The following is an 18,279-nucleotide window of genomic DNA, read 5'->3' on the forward strand; positions in this document are numbered from 1 at the left end:
TATGGAGTTAATATGGAAGACAACCCCTCTATTGAAAACTAGTATATTTTTTCAGCAAGGACATTCTTCTAAGCTTGGAAAGAGTTACCTTGGCAGACATGCATATGTGGATGTATGTATGTCATTAAGGGTGAAATATGAAGCATATGGGGTAAAGGGTGCTGTTTCAGCTGCACTGATGAGGATTTATAGTTTAGATAGTAAGTCTTAGATTTTAAATTGAAAATAAGACAGCTATGTGTAATATCTGTTATTGATTTAGAAAATAATTTTATACCAAACACCAAAATCACTTGATTGTAATGCTAGCATTACTGATAAGTTTGAAATGCTTCTAATAATGGTTTTCAATCTGTGTAAAATAACTGCAAGCTATAAAGTTCTGTGAATTAGGGATAGGATAATGATCAGACATGGCGTTGGGGCTATTACAAATTATGTGTGGAGATGAGTTTAATTTTGTTTACTTGCTTTTTGCATTTCTTTATCATAAACGGCAGAATATTCTTTCCAGACATCTTAGCCACTTCTGTTTTCAGAATTATATGGAATAGGCAAACTGACTATGTTGTATCAGTGAGTTGCTGCAGTATGAGAATACAGACTGTGAACAGCTGTCAGCAGAAGAGGAATATTCAGTTAGAAGGTAGCACTTGGGCTATCAGACAGAACAAGGCAGGGAAGCTACAGCAAGACTTGAAACACTTAAGTGCAGAATATAATACTGGATTATCTACTTTGCTTCCTCTGCAGACACTTGCCAGGCAGTGCCCCCTCTACTGCACCTCAAGGAGGAAAAAATCTTGCAATATTCATATTGATTTATATTAACAAATCAGACATTCTATATGACACTAAGGAAAATTATAATCATGGTCTAGATGTTATTTATATAGATATTGATAAATCTATTTAGCACAGTTATCTTCAGAGTATATTATGGTAAAGTTGAATAATGTACTCTTATGCTAGGTTCCTGTATATGAAACAGTTTTTCAATATTTGATCCCCATTAACATACATGTGGCAAAACTGTGAAACTGAGACATAGTTTGAGTCTTTGAATCTAAAATTCAGAGATGAAATATGTGCAGCATTAAAAGCATTAAGTGAAAGCTACTTGAATATGTGTCTCAGGGCATAGGGGAATGGTGTGTCAGACTGCTGGCACTATCCATCATTATAATAGTATTTTTCACACTTGTATTGGGTAGGTTGACTCAGAGGAGATAAGTGGTATTAGTGGTCTCCTCAGGTTTTATGTATTTTTTACAGATGTCTGGATTTCATAGAAGTTTATGGATTTCTTTAGGTCACTAAAATAACAAGTCCAGGATGTTCAGCCACTCACCTTATTTATTTCACACTTCTGGTAGAATAATGGCAAATTGAAATTTCACCTTTTCCTCTCATAGCAAAAAGGAAACAATGAGCATTCACTAGTGTAATTCTTATACAACTATCCTGCTGGTGGTGTTGTAGTGGTGAGAAAAAGTGGTAAATTCTACCTGATTGAAAGCATTGGGTTGAATGCACTTCAATGAACTTTTTTCATAACCTAACTCAAAAATTTCATTCATGTTATTTCACTTTTTCCCCTTTAATGTCTAAGTTTATGCATGTGTGTAGAAATGTTCCATTCAAAATATTTCCAAATCAGTAACATAAAAAAAAATTGGTATCATAAGACTGCATTTTTTCACAACTAACAATATTAAATGAGTTCATGCATGCCTATAACTTGATGTTGCTTTCAGGGACTGCTACTGTTCAATTGGCTTTGATTCTCTTTTTCATTGATGACAAAGATATTCAAGGCTTGTGGAGATTGAACAGATTAATATAAATGTAGGGGTTTTTTGGGTTTTTTGGGGTTTTTTAATGAGGAAAATCTGTATTACTTTTGTGTGAAACTGAAAATTTATGAAAGCTATGAAGGCTGTCTTCTATGAAGCTAATCAAAACCAGAACTGGTCAGTGTTCCTTTTGGCAGACAGATTTGTTACATTTTCTCAGTCTGGGCTTTAAGTAGAGAATATGCTGTGGAAAGTAAGCCAGGCACATCAGTCTACCTTTATTTTACAATGTAAATTATATGGGAGACTGCACAAGATTTTCTTTTAAAAATGCATTGGAAGCAAGGAGCTGGCTTCCTTCAGTAAGTTTTGCTTTGATACTGTAATGGAATGATTCATTACAGCAAAAAGCAGGGCTGATAATCCTTACCCTAAAATTATTCATGACTGTGGAAAATTCCTTGTTTCAGAAAGAGAATCCTTGTCTGGAAAAAGCAGAACAACTGTCCTGTATAAAACTGGGCCTGTCACAGATGCGTGTTAAAGGCTGGGGAAAAGCTGTTCTCAGAGCTTTTAGGGCAGTCTTTTAACATCTGCGTTAGCTGTCCAGAGATACAGGAGAGAGAAAATGCAGAAGGCCTCTTGGTTAAGCACAGGCATAGCTTGTTCTCCTCTATCAGGGCATGTAGAAGGGAAATGATCTGTAATTCTCACAGCAAAGCAAACTTTTGTGTTAGCCATGCACTTGGTTGTTACCCAAGGTATTATCGCCTTTATATTCAAGGAAGTTGTTGTTATGATGGCTGCTTAGGCTAGGCCAAACAGCTTTATTAGTGGTAATCCCTTCCCTTTGATTTCTCACTGCTTTGAGTAAAAAACACTAATCCTGCCAGGCACTTTGAGTTGATTCTTCAAGCAAACATATTAACGCAGCAAACAAAAGGGTTAGGCTTGCTCTTGAGGGGGCAATGCCAAAGGGACTCCTAAGAACTAACAGCATTTAGACATAATAGATGTGCTGCTGACAAGTAAAAATCAATAGCTGAGGATGAGGCTTGAAGTCATAGGATGCACATTATTGATCCAAACTCTCTCCCTTTTCTGGTTGTGATTCTAATCTGATTTCCCAGCCTTTCTTTCAGTAAGCCTAATCGCTTCTCCCACCATTGATCCTCAATGCATTGCAGGTTATAGGCACTTGGACAAACTCTTCACTGAGGAAGAGGCTGTCTGGGCCCACGAGAGGTACACTGTGTGTGGTGTGCAAGGTCTGGGTTCAGATTTGGCAATGTCTGAAGGAGCCATGCAGCAAGAGCTGAGTGCTGGGTGGTGTGGAAGTAGCTACAAATGGAAGAAGGTTGGAAGAAGTGGGGCTGGTGGATAATGCAGGTATCCAATCAGACCTACCAAACCTCGTCAGCATCTTCCTGCTTCTTGCTCTAAGTTAGCTGGGGATAAAAAGGCACATTTTAATGTGTGGAGCTTGGATATTTCTTGATAGATTTATTCTTAACTAAAACTGTTAAATACTGTCTTACACTTGGGGTTGATTTCATATTCCCAAAAGATATTCAAAGTTATTTGCCTTGAGAAATATCAGAAAGAAACTCTTATATCACCTTTTCTAGACAAAAGTACTAGAAGACCTTCTACTTTGTTTCTGAAATGATTGTACAAAGCTAGGGCAGCTCCATGAAAAAATTATTAAGGTCTGTGAGGATTCCTCTGCCATTTTCTTCTGTGTATCATAAGCAGCTACTTAGAATCACTATTTTTTTATTAAGAAAAAGGTCTCTCTTGACTTCATGCTTATGAACTATTAAGCACAGTTAATATTGACAACAGTGCACTTAGTCTGTCAACAATAAAAGGAAGAAGACATATTCAGAATAAAATGTATTACTTATTTCAGAGATCTCACATACTATTGACATTAGAAATGTAACAATTCATTGTAGTTAATCCAGTTTCTCAGTAGCTATCTGCCTTGTGATAAAGGGTGAGTAGGAGTCATCAACAAAGTTACAATAGGAGTCCTCAAAACAGATTAATTATTGCATTGTGTCGATACAGCTGACCCATGTGTTGTTTTCAGCATACAAACAAGCAGGAGCCTTTTTAAGCTGAACTGTTCTTGACATTGCAGATGATGTGAAGATGAAGTGAAGACTGGGTGAAGTCCTAAAAAATGTCTATTCTTAATTTCCATCAATTAGAACGAATTTAGGTTTCTGTGTACATTAACCTAGTCTTCAGTTTCCATGATTCAGAGGGTCGTGGTGTTGCTGCTTCACTACTGAGTTAAACCCGTGCCATGGAGACAGATGTTCCTGGGAGGTGAAACAAAAGTTTGCCTCTGTTCTTAATTTGAGAGCAGTTCTTTGAAACCTGCTGAGCCAGTGCCTAATTAAACTGCACACACGCTCCAAACAAATGAAAAAGTAATACTACTCCTCACAGATAACATTTAAGGTGACGATTTCTTCTCAAGTGAAATCTACTTGGGGAAATCAATTCACTGCTGAAGCAGAAACTCTTTCCATAATACTTCATTATGTCAGGCATTACTATAGCCCATACAGTATAGGAGAGCTCATGCTGTTTGGAGATCTCAACTGTATCTAGTCAGAACCGTGGGACTAGCACAGTTTCAGTCTCATTTCTTTAATTTGAAGCCAGAGCTATTCCTTGTCTGCAGTAACATTATTCTGAGAGTGATGACTGGTTGTGATACACATAGAGCAGAAATCTCTTATGGAATGTTTGGATGCTGTAGACTAGTGATTAGTTTGGAACTGAAAATTCCTGAAGTGTTCCTTCCTGACTCCTCTAATTACATGTAGCTGTATTCATTTGTTCTGTTTTCAATTAAGCCACACGCCTTGTGTTTTGGCTTTCTCATGGCAGTATCTACGAGGAAAGCTGTTGTTTCAAGTTCAGTTTTGTATTTTTAAACATGCATTAAAGTAATTAGAATATACTTTGAGGCAAAGAGAGAGACAGCAGGACTAATGAGCTGTGATGTTCCTACCGACCAGTGCTGGACAATATTTTTAAAATGTATCTCTGCACTGAGCAGCCCCTTTGCAGTGTCAAAGCCTTAAAAACAACAAGTAGGAAGCAGGTCACCCAGCATAGCTCCTAGGAGAGCAGAAAACAAAGGAATTTAAAAAAACAAAGAGGGAGAATTAAGTATTCAAAATGTCTATTTGGGACTAGAGGGAGTAGGAGTGGAATGCTTTACTCATCTCAAGAAATCTCCAAGATTTCTGTGTCTTCCTTATTCCATAGTGGCACCTGCTCAGGAGCTGTTTGAGGCTGCTGATGAGAAAATAAAACCAGTCTATTGTTCTTAATAGGTGTTGCTTAGGCCACTCACATGAGACAATAGATAATTTGTTCAGATCTCCACTCCAGGATGAAAATCTGTTTGCTGCTTGATGTGTGTTGATAATAATTGACCATCCTGGAATAAATAAAAATCATGCATTTTCTTTGGACTCAATTGAAAAAAAAAAAATTATTGGAAAGCTTTGACTTTCATGAAATCAAGTAAAAATAATAATAAAAAATTCCCAAGTGACTTTTGGGGTTTAGTTTTTCCTCAAAGTTGTTGCTCTGTCACTATAATGACCAAACCATCTGAATTATAGCACTTCATTTTTGTTGAATTTAAGAGTGTTATATTATTTTTTAAGAATATTTTTAGACATCTTCTAATTTGGTGTGCACTTTCAGGTGCAGAAGGCTGTAGCAGTAACATGTGTGAATACTTTGGGGGAATAATTCTGCCTTTATTCTGAGATAGTTTTTGATACACCAATCTCCGGGTGACCTGAAATATTTACTGAATCAAAACAATTAACTGGAGCATTAATTGCATTATGATCTGTTTCTCTCAAAGTCAGACAAGAGAGTTTCCATGGAGCTAAAATTTTTAACAGAACCAAAATAAGAAGAGTAACTACATGCCAACGGGAGGAAAGGAAGGCTTCTGCTTAGAATAATGGATTGTTAATGTAGTGATGTATGGCAAAAGAGATGACTTACCGAAGTATAAAAAAAATTCTCTTAGATTCTTACCTCCTTTGTTCAAAACTTCAGTTAAAGAACAGCATGTAGGAGTCAGTGTCACTTCCTGAGTCGTGCCTTAGATCAGAAACATTTGCAGAAGCCATCTGCTTTGTGGAAGTCAAGTATGCAGCATGTATAAGTCTGAGGAATGACTCATGGGAATGATGCAGAAAATGGTTCGTTCTTTCTGAGCTCTGAATACCTAACTTCTATACATTGCCAGATTGTTAAAAGCTTAGAGAAAATGAAGAAATAAATTAATTTCTGGAAGAGGCTGGGGAGAAAAGAAGTGAGGATAGATGCACATTATAAATGTGGCAAATTATTTTTCTTTGTTGTGTTCCTCTCCTATGGGGGCTTATATAAGGTAACTTAGTGAAGTTCATGGATTGAAATTTTACTCCCTTATTTATTGGAGAAGCATGGTGATTAGGTAACCAAAGGCTGTGATCTTTTTGCCTTGGGAGAGAGACATGAAACAGATCCATTCGTCTCCATTGTCACACTTACTGTGTTTTAAATTTCTAATAAAAATTCCAAAACATATCTTGCAAGTTAATTAGTTTATCAATAAAGAAAACACTACATTGTCAATATCAAGTTGACATTAGGAAAAAAGGCATCCATTTTTCTTAGCATCCCCAATCTATCTCATTTTTTCATCTCATCTGATGGCCCCTTCTAGTTAAGTAAAACTAAAAATCAACAATCTGAATGCAGGTCTATGGTGTTATTTTCTTATTGGTGCTATGTTCCTTCTCTATTTTTCTGACCTAAGTAGAACCAAGGAATAATACCAGGCATATATTTCAAAACATGAAGCTATTTGTAGGATGTGGAAGTATTCACTGCATGTTTCTTTCCAAACCTGTACTACAGAAATTGATTTTTCATTTGTAATGAGTCCATCTTAGGACTTTAACAGAGAATAAACATAGGAAGGGTAAGAAAGAAAGCACAACTATAAACTAGTCTTTGTTTTCTGAACTGCAGGTAATGGAACGTTGATCGGAGCATCTGCAAATGTTGTTTGTGCTGGAATTGCTGAACAGCATGGTTATGGCTTCACTTTCATGGAGTTCTTCAGGTACAATTTTAAACTTCTCACATTCAACTTGATTTTTCTTTCTCTCTCGGAAAACATTGAATCTTCTACAGAGAAAAATCTATAGGAATGGTCTTTAAAATAGACCTGTGTTTTTAATTTGGTTTTGGCAACTGAAATGCAGGTGAAAGGCAGATCGCTTTATTTTTGTACAATGTTGATAGAATGCAAGAAGGTGGTGGCAGCACAGTGGAACTCCCGGAGAAACAAAGCCTCCAAAATTCCTGCTTTGCTTAATCTCAGTCTTCAACTTTGTAGAAATTATAAATTGTTGCTTTATTTTAAAATGCAGTTTAAATCCAGTTTCTCATCTGCACATTTTCATGGATGTTCTATCATCAGGAGAAACCAGAATTTGCTAGTTTAGACTGAGTTGATTTTCACTCCATGATCCCACAAATGAACTATTTACTTAAAAGTAATTACAGTAATTTCACTATTACAAGCCGCATGGACTACAAGTCGCGTCTCCGGGTGTCAGCAACATTTTGTTCTTTGTCCATGTATAAGCCGCACCTGATTATAAGCCACTCTGTCATTCGCAGCGAGGACCCGCGTGCAACAAGGTTGCCAAGTAGTAACAGAATCACGGGGTTTACTGGCTCGGCTCGGGCCGTGCGGGCTCCGCCCTCTCGGGGCTGCCAATGGGGCCAGGTGGCCCAGCTCGGCGCTGCCACTCGGCGGGGCTGCTTGGGGCCAGCCACTGCTACTGCTGGGCTTGCTCGCCCCGGCCCAGCACTACCCCACGGTGGCAGGAGGGCACAGAGTACCCCCCGCCTGCTCCTGCAGCGCCGGTGGGAGGCGAGCACGGAGCCCCCCACCTCTCCCTTGGGCCGCGGGGCCGGCAGGAGGGAGCCCCCGCCTCCCCCCCCGCTCTGCTGGTGGCAGGGAGCTGCCTCTACCCACCGTGCAACACAGTAACCAATTTGTAACATTCGCGCAATCCCGGGTTTTACTGGCAGGTGTTCGGCTCGGCACCTCAGCTTCCACTTCTGGGGTTGGAAATTTCAGAAAATTTTTCACATATTAACTGCTCCTGAGTGTAAGCCACATTTCCGGGGTGGGATAAAAATTCTAGTCAAAATGGTGTGGCTTATAATCGTGAAATTACTGTACTTGTTTTGACCAGCTGCTTAGCAAATATGAATGAAAGTGTGATGAGCAGCCAGTAATAACTCAAGTTGTTGCTTAATAATTTTAAATTAATAATTAAAAGATTTTTTAATGGTGGAGTTTTCTTTGCAGGTCATTCATGAGCAGGTTTTTAAGGGACAAGGTGTATTTAATGCATACAACAATTCAGTATTTCTCCAAATACTTCCAATTTTTGAGATGGTAGTTGAAAGATGTAAGTGTAAACTGACAAACTGAGGATGAAACACAAAGTTCAAGTTTAAAGTGTGGCTGATTTAGCTAAAGCATAATTCCTTGCTTCTTTCTTCTGCATGTTTAGGGCAAAGGATACTGTTGAGCTCACACCAATTTATTTTTTCTCTTTACTTATTTTACATTTTTTGTTATAGTTTCTCAGCTCTATCAGCTTTCTTCTAAACTGTTTACCTCAAAGCCCTCAAACCTGTGTTATTAATATGATTAATCAAACAGGATTTTCTAAAGCCAATCTAATGATAACCCTAAAAAGAAAGGTGGTCCAAAGTGCTGTTGCTAAAATCCAGGCTACATGGATGTGCTACTCAGCACAGTTTAGCTCTTCACCCACAGTCTTCTGATGATATGTTTTAGAAAGGCAGATGCCTATTAAAGTCAAGCCCTTGCACAAAAAATGGTGATGTACTAATAATGAGCTTGTGGATTGTACTGTTCATTTTTCACAGATTTTGACCTTGGCATTTGGAGATTTAAATTGTGTGTAGCATAAACAGTGTGTCCTCTATGTAGATTTTGTAACGAAATGTACTTAAACCTTCTATGAGACTGACTGAAAAAAACAAAGATGTAAAGCCTGGCTAATCTCTTCAGTAATGTTTACTGGGATATATTCTTTGGTAAGACTGATGACAGTAGACAGATGCTCTGAAATTGCCTTCTATACATATGCTTTTGGTGGAAGCCATTAGTGGGAAAGACTGTAGCCACCTTGAACAAAGATGTGAGAACAGAATCCATAGTGATCTCTGGGAGATAGCAATGGATATTAATTAGCAGAAAAACATAAACCCCTACTTTTTCTGGCTGCTTTTTAATCACTGATCAGGCAGATCACAATTGACAGTTTGTGTTAGGAAAATTTTTAAGGCTTCTCCTGGCATCAAAAGGGGTTTTGTATATCCCTTGAGGATTTTGGTTTTGCTTACTTTTATTTATGAAGGTTGCCTCAAAGTATAAAGTGAATTTTCTGCATTTCTTCCCTGTTTGCCCAGGATGACTCAATAGGTTTCACGTCCTCACTGAGGGGTCCTCTGCAGTGCTTCTCCCAGTAAGGACAGAGACTTTTACTCTGCCATCTTGCAAACCCCTGTGAGTCACCAGAGAAAAATCATGGATACCTTGTGTGGGGAGATGATGACCCTCTGCTGACGGGCTTTTGTTAAGATGTTTTTATGTCAGCCTGAGCTGGTGTTCTGGCCCTCCCAAGTGTCTCTGTACAGGAAACCCATGCTGCCTCTGTCTCAAGTGGTGCTTAGTGTCATAGAGCAGAGTACTCTGCTTCCAAGACACTTCCTTCCTAGCTGCATGCTAAACCAAATAATGAAAATGTATTTAAGGAGGGGCTTTGCTAGAAGAAGCTTTTTTTGAAAACCATGTTTTGACACAGTGGTCTGTAAGAGGAATTCCAGACTGGGTTGATAAGCGTGTCTGATGAATACAGAGGGGGAGATTCTGTAGAAGCTGTGGGCTCTTCATGATGAGACACACTGTGATGACTCTCTGTGCAGGGAGAGAAAAAGGCAAGTAGCAGGTTCCTTGCTCTGTAAGAGGGTTTATGGGCTCATGACCTTTTCTCTGTGGGTCTTTGCACAGTGGTACTTGGTGCAGTTCAAGATTTCCCTTCTCTTTTTAAGAAGGTAGCAGAGGCAACCCAGCAGATATGTTATGCAATGCTCTTCTGCTGCCCAGCCAGAGCCAGGTCTGGTAACTTGCCTAGAATGCTGAGGTCTTACAGCTTGATGTGCTTCTCTCTGGAGTACCTTCCTCAGAAGAAATCCTGTGCTGGAGAGGTGTGTAACTGTACAACCATGGGTGCTTTAGTCTTTCAGACATTTCTCTAGACTCCTGGGGAACCATCCCCATCAGAAAAACAACTAATTGTTTCTTTTCCTGGATCAGGAGTCCTGCTGACTCAAGGACCTGGTCCTCCATGGATGAATGTAAGGGGAAGACAGGTCTGGTGTCCCTTTCTCACCATCCGAGCAACTCAGGCCCATGTGCTGGAAGTGCTGTGCCTGTAAGATAGTTCCAGTAGGATGGCATTTGGGTGAGAAAGATCATACGGAGAAAGAAGAGAGCTTGCTCTCTGTAGCAGCCTGGTGTTCAGAATACACTGCTGATTGAGGAAATACCAGATCATATCCATGCATGCCTTGCTGTGAATGTTCTGGCAAGTGTCACCAAATGTTTTACCCAGAATGCATTCAGATCTTGTTCTCTTCTCTGACATTACCCATCTACTCATGTAGAAACCATTTCTGTCTGAACAGTGCTCACAGGGAAAGAACAAGATTACCTATGAGAAAAGATAATTTGGATGCCATGAATTCTACTTGCTGTTTCCAGACCTTGTGAGCTTTTTGGATTATTCATTACATTCCACAAAAATAAAAAGCTTCACGTCATTTAGAATATACAGAATTGCAATAATTTTAATTTATCAACATGAAAATATTTTTATCTTTGCATCTGTTAGACATGGTCGTAGAAATACGAAAATGATCTCCCACTGGTATATCAGCAGCAAAGGGAAGAATAAGGGACATACGAGCCTCATTGAATGGGGAAAGGACCTGCTGACAGAGGATGTGGAAAAGAAAGAAGTTCTCAGCTTGATCAGCTGCACAAAGTCCTGCTAGAGACCAGTCACTAATGCTACTCCCCAGGCTTCTTGTGAGTTCAGTAGTGCCTTCCAAGCTCAGCCACTTAGGGATTCAGCTTTTAACCAGCCCCAGAAATCTGAAGGCAAATAATGAGTGACTGCCACTGGATGATTCATTTGGTATAACTCAAATTCAAAAGGAAAGAAAGCAATATTATGACAAGAACAAAATTGAAAGTCATAAGAAGAGCAAGCTTGGAATAATAATTTCCTTAAAGATGCTCTTACATTTTTGGAATCAGTAAAGACAAATTATGCTCTTGTTTCATTTTGAAAAGTTCCTCATCAAACTTTATGTGTTTTATCTTTCCTCCTCCAAAAATATTAGATATACCCTGGTATTTCCTTATCTTTCTGGTAATTTAGAAGGCCAGAGCTGAACATGATATTCTAGTCAATGTCCTCTTATTTTTTCACATTTAAAACAGATAAGATTTAATACAGAATGTGGAGCTATTTGCTTTTGCTTTGTTAATCTAGGCAATATCAAATTCCTGTTCAATTTGCTATTTCAGTGTAAATCCAAGTCAAATTCTTATACTTTTCCTACATTATGGACACAAAAGTGGTAGAAATAGAAAGAGTTGTGAGTTTGTGGGGCTTGGAAAGGGAGATAGGGAGCAGTGGGATATTTGCTGTATGTGGTGAAGAGTAAACATTAAAACAAGCAAACATCAGATCAAACAAATGATCGTTATGTCTCCAGACAGAAGTGCAACTATTTTCATGGTCTTGACCCTGTAGAAAACATCAGATATGTTAGTAATATGAAGGTAATGGCTCAGAGACAGCATTTATGAGTAAGCAGAAGGCAGGAAAGGATAATATTCCTTTTATGATTTTAGTATACAGTAATTTCACGAATACAAGCCGCACCAATTTGACCAAAATTTTGGTGGAAACCCGGAAGTGCGGCTAATATTCCGGGGCGGCTAATCTATTAACAAAATTCTAAAAGCTGCCAACACGGAAGTGAGAGCCCACGGCAGCCCCAAGCCAAGCTGGAGCCCGGCCGGCCCCGGCAGAGGTGGGAAAGCCTGGCAGAGGCGGGGCCAGCAGTGTGGGGGGCGGGCGGCAGAGCCTGAGCCAGCAGGGCGGGGCAGGGAGGGCGGCAGAGCCTGAGCCAGCATGGCGGGGGAGCCCGGGAGAACTGGGGCTAGCAGTGCAGGGGAGCATGGCAGAAGCAGGAAGGCCGGCAGGTGGGGCTGCCTGGCAGCGGGGGAAGCCCAGCAGAATCGGGGCCAGCAGCGTGGGGGAGCCCGGCGGTGCGGGGGCCTGCAGTGCCGGCCAGGGCGAGGAAACGCGGCGGCGGTGCAGACGGGAGGGGGCGGCCGGCGAGCCTGGTGGCGGCGGCGGTAGCCCTGCCGGCGGGGCGAGCGAAAGCGGCGCTCGCGAAAGCGGCGCTCGCGAAAGCGGTGCTCGGCGAGCGAAAGCGGCACTCGCGAAAGCGGCGCTCGCGAAAGCGGCGCGGGGCGGGCGCGGCGCTCGCGAGGCGCGGCGCTCGCGAGGCGCGGCGCTCGCGAGGCGCGGCGCAGGGCGAGCGAAAGCGGCAGCGGGGCGAGCGAAAGCGGCAGCGGGGCGGGCGGCGAGCCCGGCGGCGGCAGCCCTGCCAGCCGGGCGAGCGAACGCGGCAGCGGGGCGGTGCTGACGGGAGAGGGGGGCCAGCGAGCCCGGCGGCGGTGGCAGCACCACCCGGCCAGCCCCGCCGAGCCGTGGCGCTGAGCTGGGCCACCCGGCCCCGTCGGCAACCATGAGCGGGCCGAGCCTTCCTGGCCCCGCCCCGAACCAGTAAAGCCCGCTATGCCGCGATCCTGTTACTAATTGGCCAATTTGTGAAAGCTGCGCACGGATTCTCGCGACGAACGAAAGTGCGGCTAATATTCGGGGTGCGGCTTATCTATTGACAAAGACAGCAACATTGTCGAGGCACCGGGGGTGCGGCTTATAATCCGTGCGGCTTGTATTCGTGAAACTACTGTAGTTATCAAAGAAATGTTACACCTAAATAAGAGCTTAACACAAAGGAAAAGCCCAAATCTAGAAGAGAACTTTTCTCTTGGCAAATGACCAGATAAAAACATTGTAATCTTGTTACCTGGATGAATTCTAGAGGTTAACATCATGATTTTATATAAATTTAGACTGTAAAATAATCAACAGAGCTTTATTTTTCCCAAGGAATAAGATAAATAACATTGCAGATGTCTCTTTTAGTCTTGATGTTTCATTTCATAATAGTTTCAAAACCTTTAATAGCATTTGTCTGAGTTTGTTTGCTGCAATACAGCATTCTCCTAGGTCAGACCGTCTTGTGAAACATAAAAATTATGCACAGAAATATTTTTGTTACCAATGAAAAATTTGATTCCAACTCTGTAATATAAGAATCTCTCATTGCTGTAGAGGTTTTAATAACCTTTTTTTACTTGCTTATACAATTTACAACTTGACTTTAATTTTCTCTGTAAGATAGGCTTTTATAACCCTATAAAGACACATAGTATTTCAAATATCAAGTAGCTTATGCTCCTTCATCCTATTGTAATTCAATATCAATCACCCCTCTGTGTCCATGATGTGTGATGTCAATAGAAAAAGTGAATTACAGATAAATGATTAGCATATTTGACAAAAATATAAGGTAGGTATTATGGGAAATACTCAAATTTTATTTCAAGTGAATTTTGGTTGACTGTGCTATATTACAGTGCCAGTTATGGGAAGAATGGATTGGATAACTCTATGTAATAGGATAAGAATGTGAGAAAAATTATTTAATACATGAGGAAATCAGCCTGCCCAGAGGAAGAGGTTTGAGCCTAAGAGTCTAATGTAGAGTTACAGTTGTAAGGGTAGCTGGATATAATTCTGAAGGCATTGTGCATATTTTCAGGTTTTGCATATTTTTGTCATTGCCCTCCCTTCATACACCCTCTGCAAAGCTGAATTAATATTCTCTGTCTTCTCTGGGAATAAGAATAATTTTTAGGTTTCAAAAATATTGGTTTCTGATAATAGCTTAGGAAGAAAAATTGGTTTTATCATAGGATTTTTTTGGTGAAGTATTCACAGCAAAAATGTTTTCTGTAGGCTGTCCTATTTGTTTTTGACAGCACTCAGATGCAAGGACTGTGAAACAGTACTTCCCGTGAGAACTGTCATTTATGTACATGGGAGGACAAATGTGATGTTCTTTGCTACCTCCTGTGTATCCTGTTTACACAACTTACAGAAAGTAACTATTTAAAAAAAACACAGGACCCTATAAAGCCATATAAATATCTCTACTGGATTATCAACCATATAAATGTCTCTACTGGATTATTAGACATCTCTAGTCCTTTTAATTCCTGATAATTTAGTGTCTTTTTCTCATATTTTCTTGCTATTAACTCTATGCCACAAATGCATTGTTGCTCTTTTAAAGCTAATTTTGATCAGAAAAAAACCAACCCTACATTTTGGATATGAATTCTGGTGATGGAGACTTTGGTTGAGCAATGTGGTATCAAAACACCTAAACTCAATTCACTTGTGGTCTTTCTGATCAACTGCAGCTCCATAAGATAGAATGTGGGGACATTCAAAGCACATAAGAAAGATTCTGTGAGCTGCTGAGAAAAGGTTTAAACAATTATGATGCAACAATTATCTCAATCTCACTTCCCATTACTCTTCTGATCAATAAAGAAAAGTAAACACTCACAGGTTAAATGTTGACAACATTATAAGAGTTCTCTTCAAATGAGTGCAAATATAGCACTTGAGTAAAGCACAGTCAACAAACATGCATTAATACATGGGCAAGTTTTCCACAATTTTCCTTAATAAAACTTCTTAAATATGCTTAAAAATCTGGATCTCTTAGGTTTACTAAAACTTGTTTTTACATTTATCTTGATTTCTTTATATGTGTAAGAAAAATATTAGAAGGGTTTTTTAGTAGTCCATTTTAACAAGAAATTTTAAATACAATTGCATATGAAAATCTCTATCAGATTTAGGGAACTGAGTTTAACAAATGTAATCTACATTTTAACATCCTATGCACTATTGTGACAGAAAGGGCAAACCTATAGAAAACTTTCAGCTGATAACTCAGCAGAAAGGTTGTTCAGTATTATTAATCTTAAATTATTAGATTCTGAGTTGGCTTTGTTAAGGAAAATGCCAGGGGGTTTTTTGAGCTATCCAACAACAATAGTGCTATATTTTAAAGTGTCAGTGTTGACTGCTCTCAAACAAATGTTATATTGACATCTGTGCCAGCTGAATAAAATAAATGCTGCTTACTGTAAATATTTGCATGGCTTGCATCAAACCCCATGAAAGAAACAACAGTGCACACCAGTTTAAGAATATTTCCTGAGTTATGAGTGGTTTGGTTGTTTTAATGTTTCTTCTCATTTTATTTAAGGTCTGCAAACAGTGTAAGTGGAAATGTGAACGAATATGGATTTACCATTTATTTTCTAGAAAAAAGGGTGAAAAGTAGTATTTTGAGCCTTTAAGTAAGAGAACATTACTTTTTCCAGTTTGAAACATGACTTATCTTTACCGTGAAGTTTTCATGGAACTTAAAATGTTCCTATGTCTTCTGAGCAGAACTAATAACTTTGAATTGTTTGGCCCATGGACATACAAGTATTACTTTTTTTCTTCTCTTATTGCTGTGAAGGCTTTTGGATTAGCTTTAAGTTTTCAGTAAAGAAAGATGGGATTTAAATACTTGCCATCTCACTCATCATAAATAAGGCTGTGTTCAGGTATTAAAATTTTAGTATGGTTTTAGCCTTTAAATTCTGTGAAATGTGTGTGTTTCATCCTCAGAGATTTTGAAAAAGGGCATGTAAAATGCAATTGCAATGATCCAGTGTTTCATTGGTCTCCATAGCAAGCAGTGATCCTTCAGATGTGTCACTTGAATATTATGGAGTAAGGTCATAGAAGTAGTATTTAATCATAGGATAATAGGAAAAAAACATAGAAAGATTCAGATTGGAAGAGATCCTCCCCTTTCCATAGAGTTATAGAGGCTGTTGGCTGCCTTTGTTACTGGGATTTCCACAGGCTCATGTGAAGATCACCACTCCAGAGCCTTCCTCACTGAGCTGCTCCATGGTTGCTCTGTCCCCACATGTTGTTGTTGCAGAGGCTTTTCTTCCTCCTGGGCAGGATTTGGCATTTGTCCTTATTGAAGTTTAAAAAGTTCTGGTTTTTTGGATGCTTCCTTTTGTCCAAGTCCTATAGGATAGCGGAATTGCCTTCTATTTTTTCAATCAATGTGAGATTATAGTCCAGTAATTCCAGTGTAGTTTTGCACTACTCTTTTGGTATGGTCATATCCACTAGCAGTATTCAAAATGTAAGAAAAAAACTGTTTACAAGTATCTATTTGTGTTGAAATGGCAAATTTGATTCAATCTCATGTGTAACTCTTTTCACTTGATCTTCTGTGTTAATAAACCCAAATCCTAAATACACCTGAAATAATTTTCAAGAAATAGATCTGACTACAAAATGTTGACATCAGTTAATTAAATGAGATTTTGAGCAAGGAAACAAATAATAGTAAAATATATGCAACAATATTACATATTTTAAGGTGTGTATATATATATATACACACATATATATATATATATATATGCAACAATATTACATATTTTAAGGTGTGTATATATATATAGTGATATATGCAACAATATTACATATTTTAAGGTGTGTATATATATATGAAAAAAAAGCAACTTTCTATTTCTATAATACTTCTCATGTAAAACATTATTAATTGAACACTGGCTCATAAAATCATCAGTTTTGAATCTTTCATAGTGAAGATTTAGAGATTGGTTTCAAAGCAATTATAAATTGTATAGTTTCTATATGTATGTGTCCTTGAAACACACAAAGAAGTTAAATTAAAATTTTATTATCATACATTTTGAGTTCAGGTCAGTAACTGTCAAGAATAAACCTCAGGTGAATAAAATGAATGTAATCCCATATAATCAAGCTACTTGGCTGTAGAATTGTTATCAGATATTAAGATTCCATATTTTAGAGAGGGGAAAAAAGGGAGAAAGATGAAGGGTAAACACAAACCATACTAATCTAAGAGCCAGATTGACTTTTTGATGCTAAAAACATTCTTATTTTAAATTCTGAAGTGTTATATGCCATTAAGGATGTCTCATATATTATTTCTGAATTGCCTTTTTGAATTTCAGGATATCTTTCTCTTTCACAAGAATAAAGTTACTGTTTCTAGATTCCTATGAATGCAAAATACTAGATATGAAATTCAGACTATCTCCTGATTAAAATGATTATGCAAGAACAGAGAGAAAAGTCCAAGCTACCCCTGGCATTCCAGAATCTGCTATTTGGTATATGAACTAACTCACTGTGTATTGAACAGAAACCTACGCTTTTGTAGGTTTCAAGAAGGTGCAAATTGGGGGAAAGTGTGCACTAAACGGGACAGCGATGATCTGTGAAGAAGTCTGGTGGGTGGGGTTACTTATTTATTTGTTTGTTTGTTTGTTTTTGTTTGGGTTTTTTGTTTGTTTTTGTTTGATTTTTAAATTTGGAAATCAGTGGTTCTTTGGAAATTAGAATCTTTGAGTTATACAGAAATTCATAAATTTGAAAGGTTAAGCTCAGGAGTATTAAAGGACAAGTTCTAAAGAATACTGATCAGTCATACAAGTGAGTAATGAATGTAATTCTAAAAGCTCTTCCCTAAATGTTTCATGAATGCTAACTATTCACATTTCTGGTGTATTTGCTGGTATACCTTTTTTCTCTTGAACAATAATATATGTATACATAATATTAATTTAATTATCTGTCCAATTCTTATGGATCTTTTTAGTCTACTGGCACATATCACTAAATTAAGTAAGGCAGAAATAGCCACATGAAAATAGAGTATAGAAAGAAAATGTGGTTCAGATTACACTGAAACCAGAGAAGAATTTAATTTTTCTTGTTAAGCTGAAATGCAGGATACTGATCCTTTTATTTTGAAAAGCATATTTGCATCCAGTGTGGATGGAAGATTTGTGTCTCTTACTTGGGAATTTATAAGCACAATGGTGTTGCTACTAGATATACAGGTTTTAGGAGTGATCATATTTATAGTGTATTCTGTTAGAAATGGTATGTCATGGATCTTCTAAGTCACAAACTGTATAAAGCAATTTAACACTTTAAAACAAATCAATGAACAACAAGGAGAGCAGTAAATG

At 38.7% G+C, this 18,279-nt stretch overlaps 1 protein-coding gene across 3 annotated transcripts in view; it reads left to right on the forward strand.

The window, feature by feature from the left end:
- OCA2 (OCA2 melanosomal transmembrane protein) overlaps window positions 1-18,279 on the forward strand; it is a 190,701-nt gene that overhangs the window by 143,583 nt on the left and 28,839 nt on the right. For all 3 annotated transcript variants that reach the window (XM_033053545.1, XM_033053547.1, XM_033053546.1), the window contains one exon: window positions 6,864-6,957. In XM_033053545.1, coding sequence (XP_032909436.1) covers window positions 6,864-6,957 — 94 coding nt within the window. The remainder of the gene's footprint in view (window positions 1-6,863; window positions 6,958-18,279) is intronic.

This window comes from Catharus ustulatus, chromosome 2 (assembly GCF_009819885.2).
Source record: "Catharus ustulatus isolate bCatUst1 chromosome 2, bCatUst1.pri.v2, whole genome shotgun sequence".
NCBI classification, from domain to species: Eukaryota; Metazoa; Chordata; class Aves; order Passeriformes; family Turdidae; genus Catharus; species Catharus ustulatus.